The 17056-nt window shown below is 42.0% G+C and overlaps 1 protein-coding gene and 1 pseudogene across 2 annotated transcripts; one reads left to right on the plus strand and one right to left on the minus strand.

The window, feature by feature from the left end:
* Positions 1-12487: 12487 nt before the first annotated feature.
* LOC308629987 (tumor suppressor candidate 2-like) lies at positions 12488-13069 on the plus strand (the record flags this gene model as incomplete). The annotated part of the gene is made up of 1 exon (XM_081258397.1): positions 12488-13069. The coding sequence occupies exon 1, from the start codon at positions 12536-12538 to the stop codon at positions 13067-13069; it is 534 nt and encodes a 177-aa protein (XP_081114523.1). The 5' UTR covers positions 12488-12535.
* A 1104-nt stretch (positions 13070-14173) lies between these two features.
* Positions 14174-16792, minus strand: LOC308630033 (zinc finger C2HC domain-containing protein 1A-like; annotated as a pseudogene). The gene is made up of 3 exons: positions 16771-16792; positions 15194-15331; positions 14174-14965 (listed from the first exon to the last, which is right to left on the minus strand). The product of its transcript is annotated as a zinc finger C2HC domain-containing protein 1A-like (transcript).
* Between the last annotated feature and the right edge of the window lie 264 nt (positions 16793-17056).

The following is a 17056-nucleotide window of genomic DNA, read 5'->3' on the forward strand; positions in this document are numbered from 1 at the left end:
AGTTTAGCTTTGACCTTGTACTAAACTGTACAGCTTAGGCTGAGCCATTAAGCCTGCCATACAACAAAGGGACTGGAACAGACTGGTGCCTACCAGTCACCCTCAAAAGTGGCAGTGGGCCTCCTTGCCCTATTTTTGCTTTTCAGAAAAAGCCTAACAGAAATCATACATTTATCCATGATAAGATAACACAGGAAAATTTAAATGTTACATTTATCTGATTTTTCTTTTATATTGGGTTGGCCAAACATCTTACTGAAAAACACGAACGAACTTTCTGGCCAATCCAATATCAGCTGAAAGAGGGAGCACTAGGTATTCCATGCTAATGCAATACTTTAATTGGAGGATCATGTTTTTACTTAGTGGGAAATCAAGTTAATTGCTACTTAATAAGTGCAAATTGTAAAGGGAATCTTTCAAAAAGTAAAACTCACAGGGAAAAATAAGTTTTAATAGAAACTTGATGGTGGCCAGTTTAGAAATGGTTTCACAAAAATCCCTTCCAGCTCAGGATTTCTATTACTACAAACCTGTAGAGATTAAAAAAAAATTTTTTTTTTTAGTTCTTTCCATGTCTTTCGACTTTCAGCACAGAACGTTTTTTATTTACTAAATCTGTGGCTTTATAACTCCTTTCCCATTCAGTTCTATACATACCTGCAGTGAGAGCATTTTAACCAAACCTCACAATTTCCTTGGCTTACACACTCCTTGCTTCACTGGCCTAATTATTTTAATAAGTGGCTTAACTGAAATGCTGGCTTACATTTATATTTCAATTTAATTGTGTACAGGTCCTAGTACAATGAAAACCTTGAAAGTCTTCCCTATTTGTGACAGTGTTTTGCTGTGTCTAGCTGTTAGGGACACTAATAAAGTAACTTCATTTTATTTCTATGCATACATCTTTTCTTTCCTTTTTTCTTGCTATTTTTTTTTGGATTAACAATGGAGAGGTCCCAAAGTTCTATCATTTTGGCTGTCTAGATGAAAAGAGAATCTCCATCCAGGCCTGCAGGAGAGCCTAGATCTGGCTGGCGAGAATGAAAAAACTAGCAGCATTCCTTGGGTCAGCCATATGGCTCGGGGTGCTTGGGTATCCCCACTCTTTTTGTTCCCGCCATTTAGCAATTTTCTCAAACAGGAACAAAACAGGAAGTGGAAAAAAGAATGACATGGAAAGTCACTTACTAATCCTACTCCCTGGGGAATGGAAAACAGAATTCCCCTCATGGTCTAATTATTCTTTGGTATCTTTAATGAAACCAAATCATGAGAGTTTCCAGTGTCTGGCTGATGTTTCAGAGGCCTGATTTCCACGTGTCCTTGGCTCTGAAAGGAAATATCTGCTAACTTCCTGAAGTCTCCTTATTATCATCTATTACCATTTAGTTCCCAGAAAAAATCTTTGTCATTTTTCTAAAATGGAAGGAAAAATCTAGAGGAACAGAAATGATCTCTGTAAACTCTCATGTGTTTTCGCTTGCTTGAAACCGAAATAGCGTGACTTCAGAATTTAGTTTCGGAGCCACTGGCTCTTTGGTGACCACTTGGTAGGCACGTAGCAATCTTAAGCATGACCCCGCTTACCAAGCAAAAGTGAACATACATGTCTCTTTTCATCCACGCTCCTGCATGTAGGTCTATAAAAGAAGAAAAATGCTATAGAGAGATGCTTTAGAAACTGAATTCTATTGCCTACTATAAACTGCGGCATACCAGAATCAGGGGATTTTGGTAAATCCGTTAAAACACATTCTGGAATCCTTGGCTCGCAAGCCGTATTTACAGAGTCACAGAAAAAACAGCAAGAATACCATAATAGCTACTTCTATTCTGCACTACTATTAGGCCAGGCTAGACTTCAATCTTCATTCCATTGAAAAAACACAAAAAACCAAACCCTTACAAATTGGGCATTATTTCATTTTACTTATGCAGGGTTTGAAACTCAGAAACATTAAGCGCCTTCCCCAAGACCACACAGGTGCCAATGGCAGAGCCCAGCTGAACGTTTTCCAGGTACCTTAAGGATTTTGCAGACCCATTCCCCTCATTTTACATACGAGATGCTGAAATCTAGCCATAAGGTATTTAGACACGGTAAAATAGTCTGAAATGTTAAGGATTTGTATACATCCAACTCTGATGATTCATGATAACTGAAGAGAATGTTACTTTGATGGTTAGCTTCTTGTGGGCCAGAAAAAAAGTCTGTTTTGCTCACCTTAGTGGTGGCACAGACTAGGCATTTAATCAATATTTGTGAATGAAAAGACAATGTATACAACTGAAAACAGAAAATATAGAAGTCAATTTATATTTGGTTTGGAAATACATGTTCTTCTTAGCAGATTTATCCTCTTAGGAAATTATAACTTCTTCAGGTTTACCACAGCCAGTTTGCTCTTTTTCCTTTCCTTTTCTTTTTTTTTTTTTAACACTTTAGTGAAAATCAGAGCCAGATGTGTGCTGCTAGAAGCCAGATGAAGATGTGAAATGCAAAACACCCCCATGTGCAGTGAGATTATAGGTCCCAACTGTGATATTTTCTGGGGCCCTGGGGCTCCAAGCCCTCTCCTCCAAGCAATCCCAACTCCCTTCATAACCACTGTATTGGCCCACTCGGGTCTCCATGCTGGATGGGATGCGGCAGGGAGAATGGAAGGGGTGTCGGATGCCAGTGGGAGAAATGACGTGCCCCTCGCTACGTCTTCACACACAAGCCAGCTCTGTCAGACTATTCTCCCGCTCGATTTCCTTGGCATTGAAGGCACATCTCAAATCTGATCGTAAACTCCCACTAGAGGAAGCTGCAGCGCAACCTACTCAGTTGAACAGAACTGGCCCCCAATTTGGGGCATCCTGCCTGCTCAATCTGAGGGCAGCCTGCTTTCATGTCAGACACATCTGCCTGCCAGGTTAGGTGGGGAAGATGCTTGCTCAGCAGTGAGGCATGAGCTGACATTCAGGGACTTGAGCAGAACCTGCTGTGCAACGTTGGAGAGGAAAGCTCTTCCTTCCAGACTGACAGCCAGCAATACCATTTTCTTGTTCGGTGAATGCAAATCTTTTCATTTCTACCCCAAAGCGTGGGAGCCTGGCTATACATTTTGACTCTCCCCTGAGCTGAGCAGGCTGAAAAGACTGACATGGGTTTAACAGACATGATCAACTTAGGTGGGCACTGTAGTTGGCAAATGGAACGTAAAGTTAATTGTTTCACTAGCGGAAGAAGAGATTCAGAGGCTTTCTTCGCTGGTAGAGCTGAGTGTGTTTCAGGCACAGTGATGCTTGGCTGAAATTACCAGTAGTTCCGTGTCAGGAGGGCCTGTTTCTGAAAGGTTTTTTCCAATGTGACATTAATAATTTATGAATAGGCCAGTACACAAAACTGTATCTGTAAGAAGAACTGAGGGGTAAGATAAACAGGAACTTAACTTCTTAATAAAAGGTGAAGGACGAAAAAGACCAAAAAAAAAAAAAAAAACGCACTTGTGGGTAATATGTGGAGTATAAATATTATCTTGTATCTACCATCAATAATCAGAAAAAAAGAAAAGAATCATGTAGGATCATGCCATAAAAGGTGACGCTTTGTGTGTTCTTTCTCCTCTGATCTGCTGTGAGCATCTGGTTGGATCTGAGTACATTAAATCTGATTAAAGTTTGTTTTTTACAATTGTTTAGACTCATCTAGTTAAGGAAGGCTGGGATGCATTCTATTCTATCTTGTGTATTGTCAACAGAATTGTCAGTGAAGTTTGGAATGTGGGATCTTTATTATGTAATTATGTGAGAGAGAAAGAGGGAGAACCCAGTTTTAGTTTGCAGTTTTGGCAGTTGGAAAAAATAAAACAGACTTTTTATTTTTTACTTGAAAATTGGGCCAACTGGGCATACACGTCATCTAGACACAAAAGAAATGGAGTTTGTCTCGGTCAGTTTTTGGCATATTGATTTGCTTAGACTTCTCCATCAATTAGATACAACATACGTGAAATAAAGAGAGAATTGGATTCCTCTAATCAGCTGAATTACAAGGTTAGAGTTCTAAATTATTGCTTTGTTGTTGGAGCAGCAAATTATTGGTGAAAGGATATTTTTACTTTTATGCATTCATTTAATCTCTGTTTATATGCTTTTCTAATAGCTATCAGAAAAATGCTGTGATGCAAATATATGTTGCAATTAAATATATACAGATTACATTTTTTCATCATTCTAAATCTTAGAGAAGCTTTGAAGCTCTGAAATTACCAACACTCCACTTGCTGGAAAATAAAACCATGTCCAAACCACACAATCAAATCCCAAATCCCAAATGGATAACAAAGGTGCATAATTCCACATATGAAAGTATCAGATGTTAGAAACTCAATTTAGTATTATAAATCCACATCAATTTTTATTAAATAAAAACCTAAGTGAGAAAATAAATGTAAAATCCTAGCATACAACGGACTACTTACTAATGGTAACCCCAGCCGTCATTTATTGAACATTTACCAAGTAGTTCACACGAGGATAGGCGCTAAGGGGAGGGGGGGTACCCACTGAAATAGAAGACCAAGTTCTGGCTCTTAATGAACTCAAGATATAGCTAACAAAAGGAAAGAAAGAGGGAAAAAATGACCATAACTGGGAATTTCTATGGGCCAGACATTAGGCAGTTACACATATACGTTTTATCCTCAAAATAAACCTACCAGGTAGGTATCACCAAGCCCTTATTGCTGATAAGGGTCAGTGTGTCTCTCCCTCATCACATAGCAAAGAGCTACAAAGACCTTATCTCCAGCTTCATCTCTCAACACTCTCCACCCCTCTCTGAGCTTCCTGGCACTTGTTTTTTCTCTGTTTCTCCAATGCATTTTCATCTTTGAATTTGTGTTCAGAATGCCTCCTTTGCCATATGAGGTTGAAATACCCCTTCCTCAGAGAAGGAAGCCATCCTTGAACACCCAGGCCAGGTAAGCCTGTTATACGACTGGCACTTAAAATCTGTTAATTCCCTATTTATTTGTAGGAACATTTGATTAATGTCTCTCTCTCTCTCTCCCTCTCTCTCTCTCTCTCTCTCTCTCTCTCTCTCACTAGACTGTAAATTCCCTGACGGCACAGAGCCAAAGTTTAGAAGTGAAGCTTGCCCTTTTTCTAATGCCATTCAGCCTCTATCGTGTATTTGTCACCTGCATTATTCAAAAGCATTTGCCATCTTGTGCTGTATAACAAAAGAAGGTAAACAAAGCTTGGGTCTTGATGCCCAATTGTGAAGTGTTGGTTTGTTCATTCATTCATTTATATTTTCATCATGTATTCATTTAGTCAATAAATATTTGTTGACCACCTAGTCTGTGCTAGGAACTCTTCTAGCTGCCTGGAATACAACGATGAATAAAACAGAAAAAAATCCTTAGGATGAATGACATTTAGTCAAAAATATGCTTGGTCTACAATCTTGATCCAGTTTCTAAGTGTCTGCTATGTATAAGACTATGTGTATAAGGTTGCATGACAGACTGACATGCAGACTAATGGACAACTTTTAATTAATATAAATACGTTAAATATGAAGTCTATAAAATGATGAGGTGGATGTAGTGAGAAGCCTTCCATAATAGATATAGTCAAACGACTGCGGTGGCTTTCAAGAGCCACGTATTTATTCTGTTCATGTTCTCGTGGCTCCACAGGTAACTGGAATGCCTATTTGACAGTTCCTGTCATGGATGGTTTAAAACCACAAAAGAAAACTGAGGTTATCACCATGCAGTTGCTCTGCAATTTGTCCGTAACTTGATGATATAACTAACTGGTCCTAAGAATATCCAAGGAAAAATACCTCGGACTCTGATGGTCATTCCAAAAGAAGAATTACCCAAATGTTTAAGCCATGGCCATGTCACTGGTATAAGGAAACCATCTTCTAAAGGGATAGATGTCACAGGGACAGCCAAACGAAGAAATACAAAAGGACCGTAAATCAGACAGGAGAGTAATTCAACCTTATCAGTAAGATAAATGCAGATAAAAGTTGCTTGTCATTTTAAAGCTAATTAGAAAATATTTAAAAGGAAAAAGAAATACCTAGTTTGTAGAGGCTTTTTCAGGAAGGTAAATGTTTTACATTTTTGATGGGAGGGTAAATTTTTATAAATTTTCAGAAGGGCAGTTTGTTCATATGTGTATGTAATATGAATTCTTTAAAGTGTTCATACACCTTTTTGAGCGCATAACTTCACTTGGGAAAAAATAAAATAATTTTTATAATATGTTTATTTTTAATTGTAATAATACACAACCAGAAAAAGTCAAATGCAGTGCTTATAACTGACAAAAGCATTCTGCCCACTGCTGCCCATCTAGTGAACTTCCTTCCTGTCAGACACAACCACTTTTAATATTTTAGCTCTTTCTTGTAGTATTTACATCAACTGTTCATACACTTATACCAAGGGATTCCCTTGCAAAGAACCTAGAAATAGATTTTTGGTAGATCTAGAAATATTACCAGGTATGTGCAGCCTGTCATTATTTATAATAATAAGAAAATCAGAAGCAACATTCGCTTGGATTATTTGAATAAATGATGGCCTAAATGTGCAACAGAATAGTAGGTAGCCAGGTATATTTAAATGACATGGCAATAAAATAAACATAAAAGAAATTATCTTTAGATAGAGGCTGGTACTCTTCTGAATTTCCACATTCTCTTCAATAAATGTATGATTACTTATCAACAGAACAATGAACACCATTTTAAAAGGTGAAACTTCTATATTCTGTAATCTAGAGGCTTTGATTTCATGTAAGGTAGTGTGGGGTAGTATGCCAGGAAAGGGTTGAGGGAAGTGCAGTTATCATAAGGTATAATTGGGAAAAATCTTTGCTTTTGGTTCACTTCTGTGTGAAGGAGACATTAATAGGGGCAATGATATAACATTTGCATGAAAAAGGAAGAGAGTTTGACTAGAGTCTACTTTAGTCATGGAGTGTGCTGTGTGTGGAGGTCTGGACAGGAGAACTGACAAATATATGGGGTACCAGAGCCTGGCAGATACCCAAGTAGGCAAGTGGTCAAATTCTTCAAGGTTGGTGGGACAGGAAGGGGTCATGCGCATCCAGGCAGAGTCCAGAGAAAGGGGTGGGTCAGATTCACCAAAGTATCACCAGCAATGGGGTAAAGGAACAGGGATCATCTGGGAGGGTCTCGAGGCTTATAACCACGATGAAAGATGTGGGTCACTCAGGGCCTATCAACCTTAACTGTGAAGATGCCTAAGGGGAAACTATGCCCCAGTCAAGTCAGTAAGCCAGAGAGAAAAAGACGAATATCATATGATATTGCTTATATGTGGAATCTAATTTTAAAAAATGACACAAATGAACTTATACAGAAAACAGAAATAGACCCACAGACATAGAAAACAAACTTATGGTCACCAAAGGGGAAAGCGGGGGAGGGAAAAATTAGAAGTTTGGGATTAACGTATACGCACTACTATATATAAAATAACCAACAAGGACCTACTGTATAGCACAGGGAACTATCCTCAATATTTTGTAATAACCTATAAGGGAAAAGAATCTCAAAAAGAATAGACATGTATATGTGTGTGTGTTTCTATATATCTATATAACTGAATCACTTTGCTCTATACCTGAAACTAACACAACATTGTAAACCAACTATTCTTTAATTAAAAGAAAGTTTTCATGAAAAAAAAAAAGAAATTATGGGATGACTTCACTGGCAGAACAAGGTAGAGGAGGAACAGAGGCAGACAAGGAAGAGCTGCCCAGTCATGTGCTTTGAATGAGAGGAAAAGGGCCTTGGTCTCATTCAACATGAAGTAAAGGCTGTGTGCGTAGAACCATTTTGAGAGTGTAAGAATAGTGATTGAGTCCAAGGAGCTGGCAGTTGGAAAAGTTCAGATGAAAGATCATCACCCCAAAATGTACCAAAGTGGCTTTAGGAGATGTTCTGAAAGATGAGCAACAATCTCTTTGTAGCCTACAGATATGTGGCTCTAAGCTAAGTACATATAAGTCAATTTAAATAGATTTTTTTTTTTTTTGGATGGGGAAGCGTAGATGGTAGATTGATTCAATCTCTCAAATTTGCATAGTAAAAGTTGCCTCAGGGGCTTCCCTGGTGGCGCAGTGGTTGAAAATCCGCCTGCCGATGCAGGGGACGCGGGTTCGTGCCCCGGTCTGGGAAGATCCCACATTCCGCGGAGCGGCTGGGCCCGTGAGCCATGGCCGCTGGGCCTGCACGTCCGGAGCCTGTGCTCCGCAACGGGAGAGGCCACAACAGTGAGAGGCCCGCGTACCGCAAAAAAAAAAAAAAAAAAAAAAAAAAGTTGCCTCAGAGCTGGGCAACTGGTTCATCTCATGACCACGTGGAAGTCACGTATATCAGGGTGAGTTAGGCAATGCTGCCCTGAAACTCAATGACTTGATATAAATAACAAAGGATTATTCTTCTTTCATATGACAGCTTTACGTGAGTAAGGCAGCTTTCCTCCATCACAAACTCACAGATCTAGGGACCCTCCATCTCGGCAGGCCACCATCTTGAATACAAAGTCTCCACTGTTGCCCAGGGAAGGGGCGAGAGAGAGTGGAGCACGACGTAGGGAGCTGTGTGGCCCAATTTGGAGGTGGCATATACATGCCACTGGGCCAGACCTAGTCATTTGGTCTTAATGTAAGTATAAGCACAGCTGGGAAATGTAGTGTTTTTGTGTGCTCAGGAGGAGAACTGGGATAGAGGTGGTTCTCAACATCTGGTCCCAGATCAACAGAGTCAGAATCAACTGGGATTTTGATAGAAAGGAAAATTCACAGGCTCCACTGAAGACTGACCGAATCAGTAGTTCAGCAATCAGTGTTTTGACCAGCTCTTCAGGTGATTCTGATGCACACTGAAGTTGGAGAATCACTGGGGGAGGGGATCATGTAGTCAGTCTCTTTCACACCTTTTTTTGGACTACCTACTATGCATTTATTTTTCTAAAATTGGGGTATAGTTGGTCTACAATGCTGTGTTTCTTTCTGCTGTATAACAAAGTGAATCAGCTATAATGTATACATATATCCCCTACCTCTTGGGCCTCCCACACCCCCCATCCCAGATATCTAGATCACCACAGAGCACTGAGCTCCCTGTACTACACAGCAGGTTCCCACTAGCTATCTGTTTTACAGATATAAAAATATCTGTAATATATATATTACAGATATATATACATATATAACAGATATATTATACATATCTGTTATACAGATATGTATATATGTCAATCCCAGTCTCCAGTTCATCCCACCTCCCCCGCCACCCCATCTCCACATGTCCATTCTCTACGTCTGCATCTCTATTCTTGCCCTGCATATAGGCTCACCTGTACCATTTCTCTAGATTCCACATACACACGTTAGGAAAACTGGACAGCTACATGTAAAAGAATTAAGTTAGAACACTCCCTAACACCATACACAAAAATAAACTGAAAATGGATTAAAGACCTAAATGTAAGATGGGACACTATAAAGCTCTTAGAGGAAAACATAGGAAGAACCCTCTTTCAGCCTTTTTGGCCAATTTTTAAATGTTACAGATTACAGATAAACAGTGCATCTTCATAGAATCGTGTATGACTCTGAGCATTTATACACTTACTCTGGTGGGAATTAAACTTACAGTTTCTACAATGTGCAAATTTAAACATATCTTACCAATTATCAACTTAATACAGTAACACAGAATGTTTATGAAGAACAGCATGTGTTTGTGAGCATTCTTTTACGGAGTCAAATAAGTTTATGCACTTCTAGGCAGACATTTATTTACTTGAAGGTTAAAACATGCCTGACAATGGTTGAACCATTTGCAGAAACTCAAAACAAACAAGCCAGAGTAGAAATGCTAATGACAAATTAGAGGCAGGATCAGATAGACTGACATGGGAATGAAACCCTGGGACCAAAATGACATGAAAACCTTGAAGAGAAAGAGAAAGTTTGGAAATGCAAAGAGTGAAATGTGGTGGGACCATGGGATGTGAAGAATTAGCAAAAAGCTGTAATCGAGGTGGAGGACCCTTACCATGTGAAATGGGTTCCAAGTGTGAACACTGCCACGAGTGAAGAAAATGAATAAAAATATGGAAAGCTGTGATGGAAGTGGTTCTCTTGACCCACTGACGGAAACACTTCCTGTGTTATTAAAATGCTCACTGGGGGTGTGTCATTCAAAGCGGAAAGCTACAGATACAAAAGCAGCTCAGTCATCTTCCACCCATAAACGTACCCCAGTAGGAATCACTGACCAGTATTTAATCTCAGATACCTATAAGATGCTTCAAAAGGTGGAATACTGGATTCATTAAGTGTGGTATCTTAGAACAATGAGATTGTTCATTTGTTTAGAATAAACATATGCATAAACTAACTGCATTCATATTTCATTAAAACTTTTAAGACCTGCTAGAAATGCCATGATGAGTATAGATATTTTATCTTTTAACCAGTTTATAAATTATAAAAGCAATGCACGCTCATGGACAAAAATGATTCAAACAGATGGTTACTGAATGAAAAGGAAACACTCTCCTCCACGTTTCTACACTGCCTAGACATAACCATTGCCACTAGTTCCTTATGTTATCTTTAGAGAATTTTTCTACAGGTAGGGAGTCCTTGACTCGTATTTTAGGAGCATCTCATTTAAAATAGGTACCTTAGGGACTTCTCTGGCATCACAGTGGTTAAGAATCTGCCTGCCAATGCAGGGGACATGCGTTCGATCCCTGGTCCAGGAAGATGCCACATGCCGCGGAGCAAGTAAGCCCGCGTGCCACAACTACTGAGCCTGAACTCTAGAGCCCATGAGCCACAACTACTGAGCCATTGTGCCACAACTACTGAAGCTCGTGTGCCTAGAGCCCTGCTCTGCAACAAGAGAAGCCACCACAATGAGAAGCACACACACCACAACAGAGTAGACTCCACTCACCGCAACTAGAGAAAGCCCACGTGCAGCAACGAAGACGCAACGCAGCCAAAAATAAATAAATAAAATTTATGGAAAAAAAAAGGTACCTTAGCTGTCAAAAAGAAGGCAAAGACAACACATGTAGAAAATGAAAAACTGAGAAAATTTTTAAGCTTAAATTTTTAAAACCTGAGAAAATTTTTAAAAGCTTAAACGAAGACCAAGAATAAAATAAGTATATGAATACACAAATGTTGGAACATGGTAAAGCTCTTCACAACATTTTCTAGTGCCATAGATTTGAGCGTTTTTGCTGGGGTGGATTCAAAGGGCAAAGGACCAAAGGGTGAAAAATTAAACATCTATATTATTCATGGAAGCCAGAGGAGGGGAAAATGAATGACCTCCAAGGAAGAAGTGGGAACATCCTCAGTTGTTAAATTTCTCAGGTCACATCTTGTAATGTAAATGGTGGCATCTTGAATCTGTAGCCACGTTCATCTAGTCCTTTGCTCCTTTATTTATTTTTAATTTTTATTTATTTTTTTTGAGACAAACATTATTTATTAAAGAATCTAGCTGAAAAGATAGCAATTCACCAATTCCTCTATGATCCTCATGTTATGCATAGGCATCACTCTTCAAACTTTCCAAATGGCAGACGCCCAGATCCGACTCTCCAAACTAAAGAAATCAAAATCTCAGGGAGGGACCCTGACGTGTTCATTTTTAGAAAGCTCCACAGATGCTTCTTCCTAATGGGCAACCAGGATGGAGAGCTAGCATCTTAGGTACTTGAAAATCTATCCCTGGATTAAATCTGAATGATGAATATGTACATGTTACATGCTTACAACAAAAGCAGACAATATATACAGCTACACATAACACACCCACATCACAACTGGTTTTGGTGGATCACAGGATGTCATGTTATAGGCCTGCATTGAGGGCATCTTAAAAAAAACACCCTATGAAATCCACTGCCATATTTAGTATGGACTCAGTAGGGATGTTAATTAAGAAGTTAACAAGTTATCTGGTGTCTCCTTATGAGAAATCAAAGGAGGACTTTTGAGGCCTCAGAACTAGTTGTACTTTCGCAGAGAAAGTGATATATTTTTCTGTTTTAGACATCATGAATCAGGTAACTACTCCTATCCTCTCCTGTACTTTGGCTCCTACAACAAAGTTCGAACTCCACTTTGTGGCCCGGGGCTAGTCCATCTACAGGGTCTCATGCCACACATTTTGCGGACTAACCCCATTCCTTTTTCCACTGTACCTTTTAATTCTCGTCTTTCCTTTTCCTATTCTTCTTTCATTAAAAAAAATATGTTGGGCTTCCCTGGTGGCGCAGTGGTTGAGAATCTGCCTGCCAATGCAGGGGACACGGGTTCGAGCCCTGGTCTGGGAAGATCCCACATGCCACGGAGCAACTAGGCCCGTGAGTCACAACTACTGAGCCCGCGCATCTGGAGCCTGTGCTCCGCAACAAGAGAGGCCGCGATAGTGAGAGGCCCGCGCACCGCGATGAAGAGTGGTCCCCGCTTGCCACAACTAGGGGAAGCCCTCGCACAGAAACAAAGACCCAACACAGCAAAAATAAATAAATTAATAAACTCCTACTCACAACATCTTCTTAAAAAAAAAAATGTTGTGGGAAACAGCGGAGCCCGCGGAAGGTGGTGCCAACGGCCCTGTGAGAGCGAAGTGGCCGTGTGGCCACCATATGCCGGTGGCCCAAACATGGGCGACGACGGCCGCAAAGCTCGCGGTCTGCGGCCCTTCGCCTCGGGGGTCGGGGGCGGCGGCCCGGAGGCGGCTGTCGCTGAGCAAGCTTTGGTCGTGCCCCCCTTCAGAGTCACGCGCCGCCGCGGCTCCATGTTCTATGCCGAGGATGGGGATCTGGCTCACGAGTTCTATGAGCAGACAGTGGTCACCAAGAACAGGCAGAAGCAGGCCAAGCGGAGGCAGGTGCATGAGAACCTGATTCCTCAGGGCATCGGAAGCTGGATACCCCCTCGCATCCACGTGGATTTCCCTGCGATCCTCTATGAGGTGTGAGCCTGGGGGGTGGCAGGTATAAACACCTCCTGGCCCCAGCAAGAACCCCCCAGGTTCCAGGTGTGGCTTCCATCGAGGAACCTAGGCTGGGTCCACAACCCTGAATAAACTCCCCTGGCCCGGAACCTTCAACGGTGAGCAGGGCCGCCCTACAGTGCTGGTTGGGTGTTGGTTTGTATGTGGACAGGAGTTGGCTGGTGGCCGGCGAGGGCTGACGGCGGAGTTCCCAGTTCCCCTTCCCCAGCAATCCCTCTGAGGGGCATGGCAGGGCATGTGCTGGTCAGGAACACCTGGCTCCTGTGCCCTTGCCTGGCCTGCTTTCTTGCAAGCTTGCTCAGGGCCCAGCGCTGCTGGAGGCTACAGCGCTTTACAAGCAAGGTCTGCCTTCTTCCAGCCCCAGGGTGTGGGAGCTGTACACAGTGGGAACTGCCTTTCCTTCTCGTTGGAGCATTTCAGCCGTTTGCCACCTCAATTCCTCCTGTGTTGGACCGAAGCTGGAGGCAGAACAAGCCTGATTCTTCCTGCCTACCTGCCCGTCTGTTTCCCCCTCACCCCCAGATGGATGGACAGGCTGTTAATAGGTGTGGGAGGCTTCTCCCTCTACCCCAGGCTGGGCTCATCCCTCCCCACTGCAACTAGCTGTTGGCCCCCACCCCAATTGAGAGGGCACAGGATGGGGACCAGGAAGGGCTCTGGATGCCTGTGCCTACGGGGCGTTGCCGCATCCCACCTACCGTGTCCAACCCCCCTTGCCCTTACACATCTGCGACCCTGTGGTAGGGACAGCACCCTAGGGCTGCTGCCAGTAGCTCTGAGGAGCCCAGCACCCCTTGCCCTACAGCATACCCATCCCTTCAGGATCAGTAAGAGAAAAGCACTGGAGCCCCTGGGTAGGGACCAAAAGGAGAGAACAATCATAAAGGAATACTTAAAACGTGAACGCTTGTAAACAGTCCAGTCCATGATGTTGGGGCAGAGTCTGATTTCTACAGAGAAAGGACTTTTGAAAAGAATTCCTTACCGTGCAAACTCTGTGTTTTAAGCGTGTGAGGAATGGCTTGGGGAAGGGTAGCCCTCAATCGAGGAAGGCTGTTGTGTTATTTGTTCAATAAAATTACTTGTAGACCCTGGCCATGTAGCTCTCAGTATATGTTTTTCTTTTGCTTGCAAGCACACTTGAGGCAGGATTTCTAAACGGGTAATAACTCATGTCTTTTGATGGCACTGCCTGATTTTGCATCACTGTCATGCAACCTCTGCACATGTCTTCCAGTTCGGAGTGGAGGGCCTAACTTGTCCATCTTACCTATGCGAGGGGCTGCTATCCCTTTATGGGAGGAAGACAAGGTCTGAAGTTTGTTTCCCAAAGAGCAGCTAACTGAAGACGCTTTACCCGAAGGAACACCTACAACCGTTTTGCTAGTGCCACTTGGCTGTGGTAATCGTGAAGATCCTGATGAGGCGGTTAAAGGAGAACTGGACTTTTTAAGTGCAGGTGGCTTACACTGTGTCCAAGAAGTGGAGTTTCCTTTGGTATCAGTACAAAATTGGCCTTTATTACTAATATGCGCTGCTTGTTCTTTACAGAAATTTATATGTCTATCAGCTGCATTTTCATTAAATCTCCTCTGGCAATATGGACACTGAATGTAATCAGGATCAAAGGTGGAGGAGGGGAGGAAGTGTGCCACCCTCTTTAAGGGCCTGACCGAGGCCTTTAGCTGCTCTTATGGTGGCAGTGAACTCTTCATGCTTTCTTCTCCAATGAGATGGCTCCTTTGGTGGTTCAGGCCTGGGTTTAAGAGGCTTTACTTTTGGAATATCCGTTCCTTCAGCTCTTTGTCTGCTTGAATCAAAAGTCTTCCGTTTTTTAGTGGCAGTTTTCTGGCAAATAGGTCCATATCGTTGTTGTTGTTGTTGTTGTTGTTGTTTTTGCTGTACGCGGGCCTCTCACTGTTGTGGCCTCTCCCGTTGTGGAGCACAGGCTCCGGACGCGCAGGCTCAGCGGCCATGGCTCACGGGCCCAACTGCTCCGCGGCATGTGGGATCTTCCCGGACCGGGGCACGAACCCGTGTCCCCCGCATGGGCAGGCGGACTCTCAACCACTGCGCCGCCAGGGAAGCCCCATGTTTTTTTAATGCCACTGGAAAGGATGTTCTTCCACAAATCTCGCAAGGTAACAGTTCTCCAACTTGGACACTTCCATTCCAGTGACTCCATAGCGCCACCGCCTCGGGCTCCGCCAGACTCCTCCGGCAGCACTCACCGCCGCCGCCCAGCTCCGGCCGTAGCCTCCTTTATTTATTTATAATGTATTTATTGAGTCTCTCCTGTGTAACATTAGCTCTGATCTCAAAGGGCTTATGAGAGAAAACACAACGAGCATAGATGAAACATTTGGAGAGTAAGAGGTGGTATATAAAAAGAGATAAATTGAATATAATCAAGTGATAGCCTGCATAGTGCCCTGAGCAACACAGTTAATTTCAAGCCATAATCCACGTTCTGATTTTAAAAGTTTCCTACAATTTCTCACTTTCCACTGTAACTAATACCTGGAGTTCAGTAATGTAATTTATCAATGACTATATTTCCATTCTCAAAGAGAACTCTGTTGTTCTTGAAATGCGTGTATGTGTATATGGATGCATACTTAAAAATACCTGTTTGGTTTTGGGGGAGGGAGGGTGGATTTGATTGCATCTAGTGATTGACTCTTCAAATTTAATACCTCTGGGAAAACATGCCACAGGATCATAACACCTAGAGACAGAAGCCTGAAAAGTCAACTAGGTCAATCCCTTGCCACCAGGTAGGATGGAACTTCTGACCGATTACCTAGCCAAAAAGTTATGGTATACATAACCATAAGTCTTTTACATATTTTCTTCCTGCATATATTGAATCAAAGAACAACCAGGCATCTGGTATTGGAGCATTATAAAGCCATATGTGACGCTCACTAATACAAAATGCCTGGAAGGAAACTAAGTTAATACATATGGCATTAAATTTACAAATGAAGGCTCATCCATCATCAAAGACCCAGAATGCACACTGCCATGACATAAAAAAAGAACTTATGAGAAATATCTGTTTTCATTTGTGCATCATTCCCCTCAACACAAGCAACTAAGAGAAAGACATGTGTGCATTTCCTGGACTTGATCTGGGGCATGCAACACATTTTACGAAGGGATTAAAGGGCCCGAGGTCTTTTACACAAGACTATTATGCCAATTCCATGTCAGAGACAACTTATATGGTGGAGTCTTCAAAAGAAAACTACGTATGCATGATACCAAAGCCATAAATATTATTGGAGGTTCTTAAAAAAAATTACATGTAAGGGACAAAATAGAAGACAGCTCTGGAATGGAATCTTGTGGTTCTACTCCAAACGCTGTATGATTTCCTCTTCCAGGAGAAAGAACATGCAGCTCATCCTCCATCACCCCACATATCTGATTCGAGGAGATATTGACAAGAGAGTTTTTACAAGAATTCTATGATTCACAAAGTCAACGAGGAAACAGAATCCTCCCATGTCTTTGACGTTGGCAGTACCTTCTTAGGATCTCAAAAAGAAAGTTTCTTTCCCTTCCAATTTTGACCTTTTCTATTTGGCAGATGTTAATTTTTTTTTTTTTTCTGCCTGTGTTTCTAATGGAGCTTGAAATTTACACGGCTTTTTGGTTACCTCCTAATTTGTGTGCCGCCATCATCAACGTTATCAGCATAGTTCTGGGAATAGGGTTTATTTACTGCTTCTGTTGAGCCAGCAAATGGAGCAATGCAGAAAGGACTGTTCTGCTCATCCCATTTCAGTGTAGAGTCTCCTTCCAGTCACAGAAACAGCCTTTACTGAGCAGCCAATAACCTTCCTGGGTGCAAAAGTCAACAACCATCTTCTGTGCTTGTTCTTGATGACATTTCTGAGCTGTTTTAGACATAGTCGAGTATATCCTGACCCCTTGACCCCCCTC

Source organism: Mesoplodon bidens (assembly GCF_964165515.1).
Source record: "Mesoplodon bidens genome assembly, chromosome: 16".
Taxonomy (NCBI): Eukaryota; Metazoa; Chordata; class Mammalia; order Artiodactyla; family Ziphiidae; genus Mesoplodon; species Mesoplodon bidens.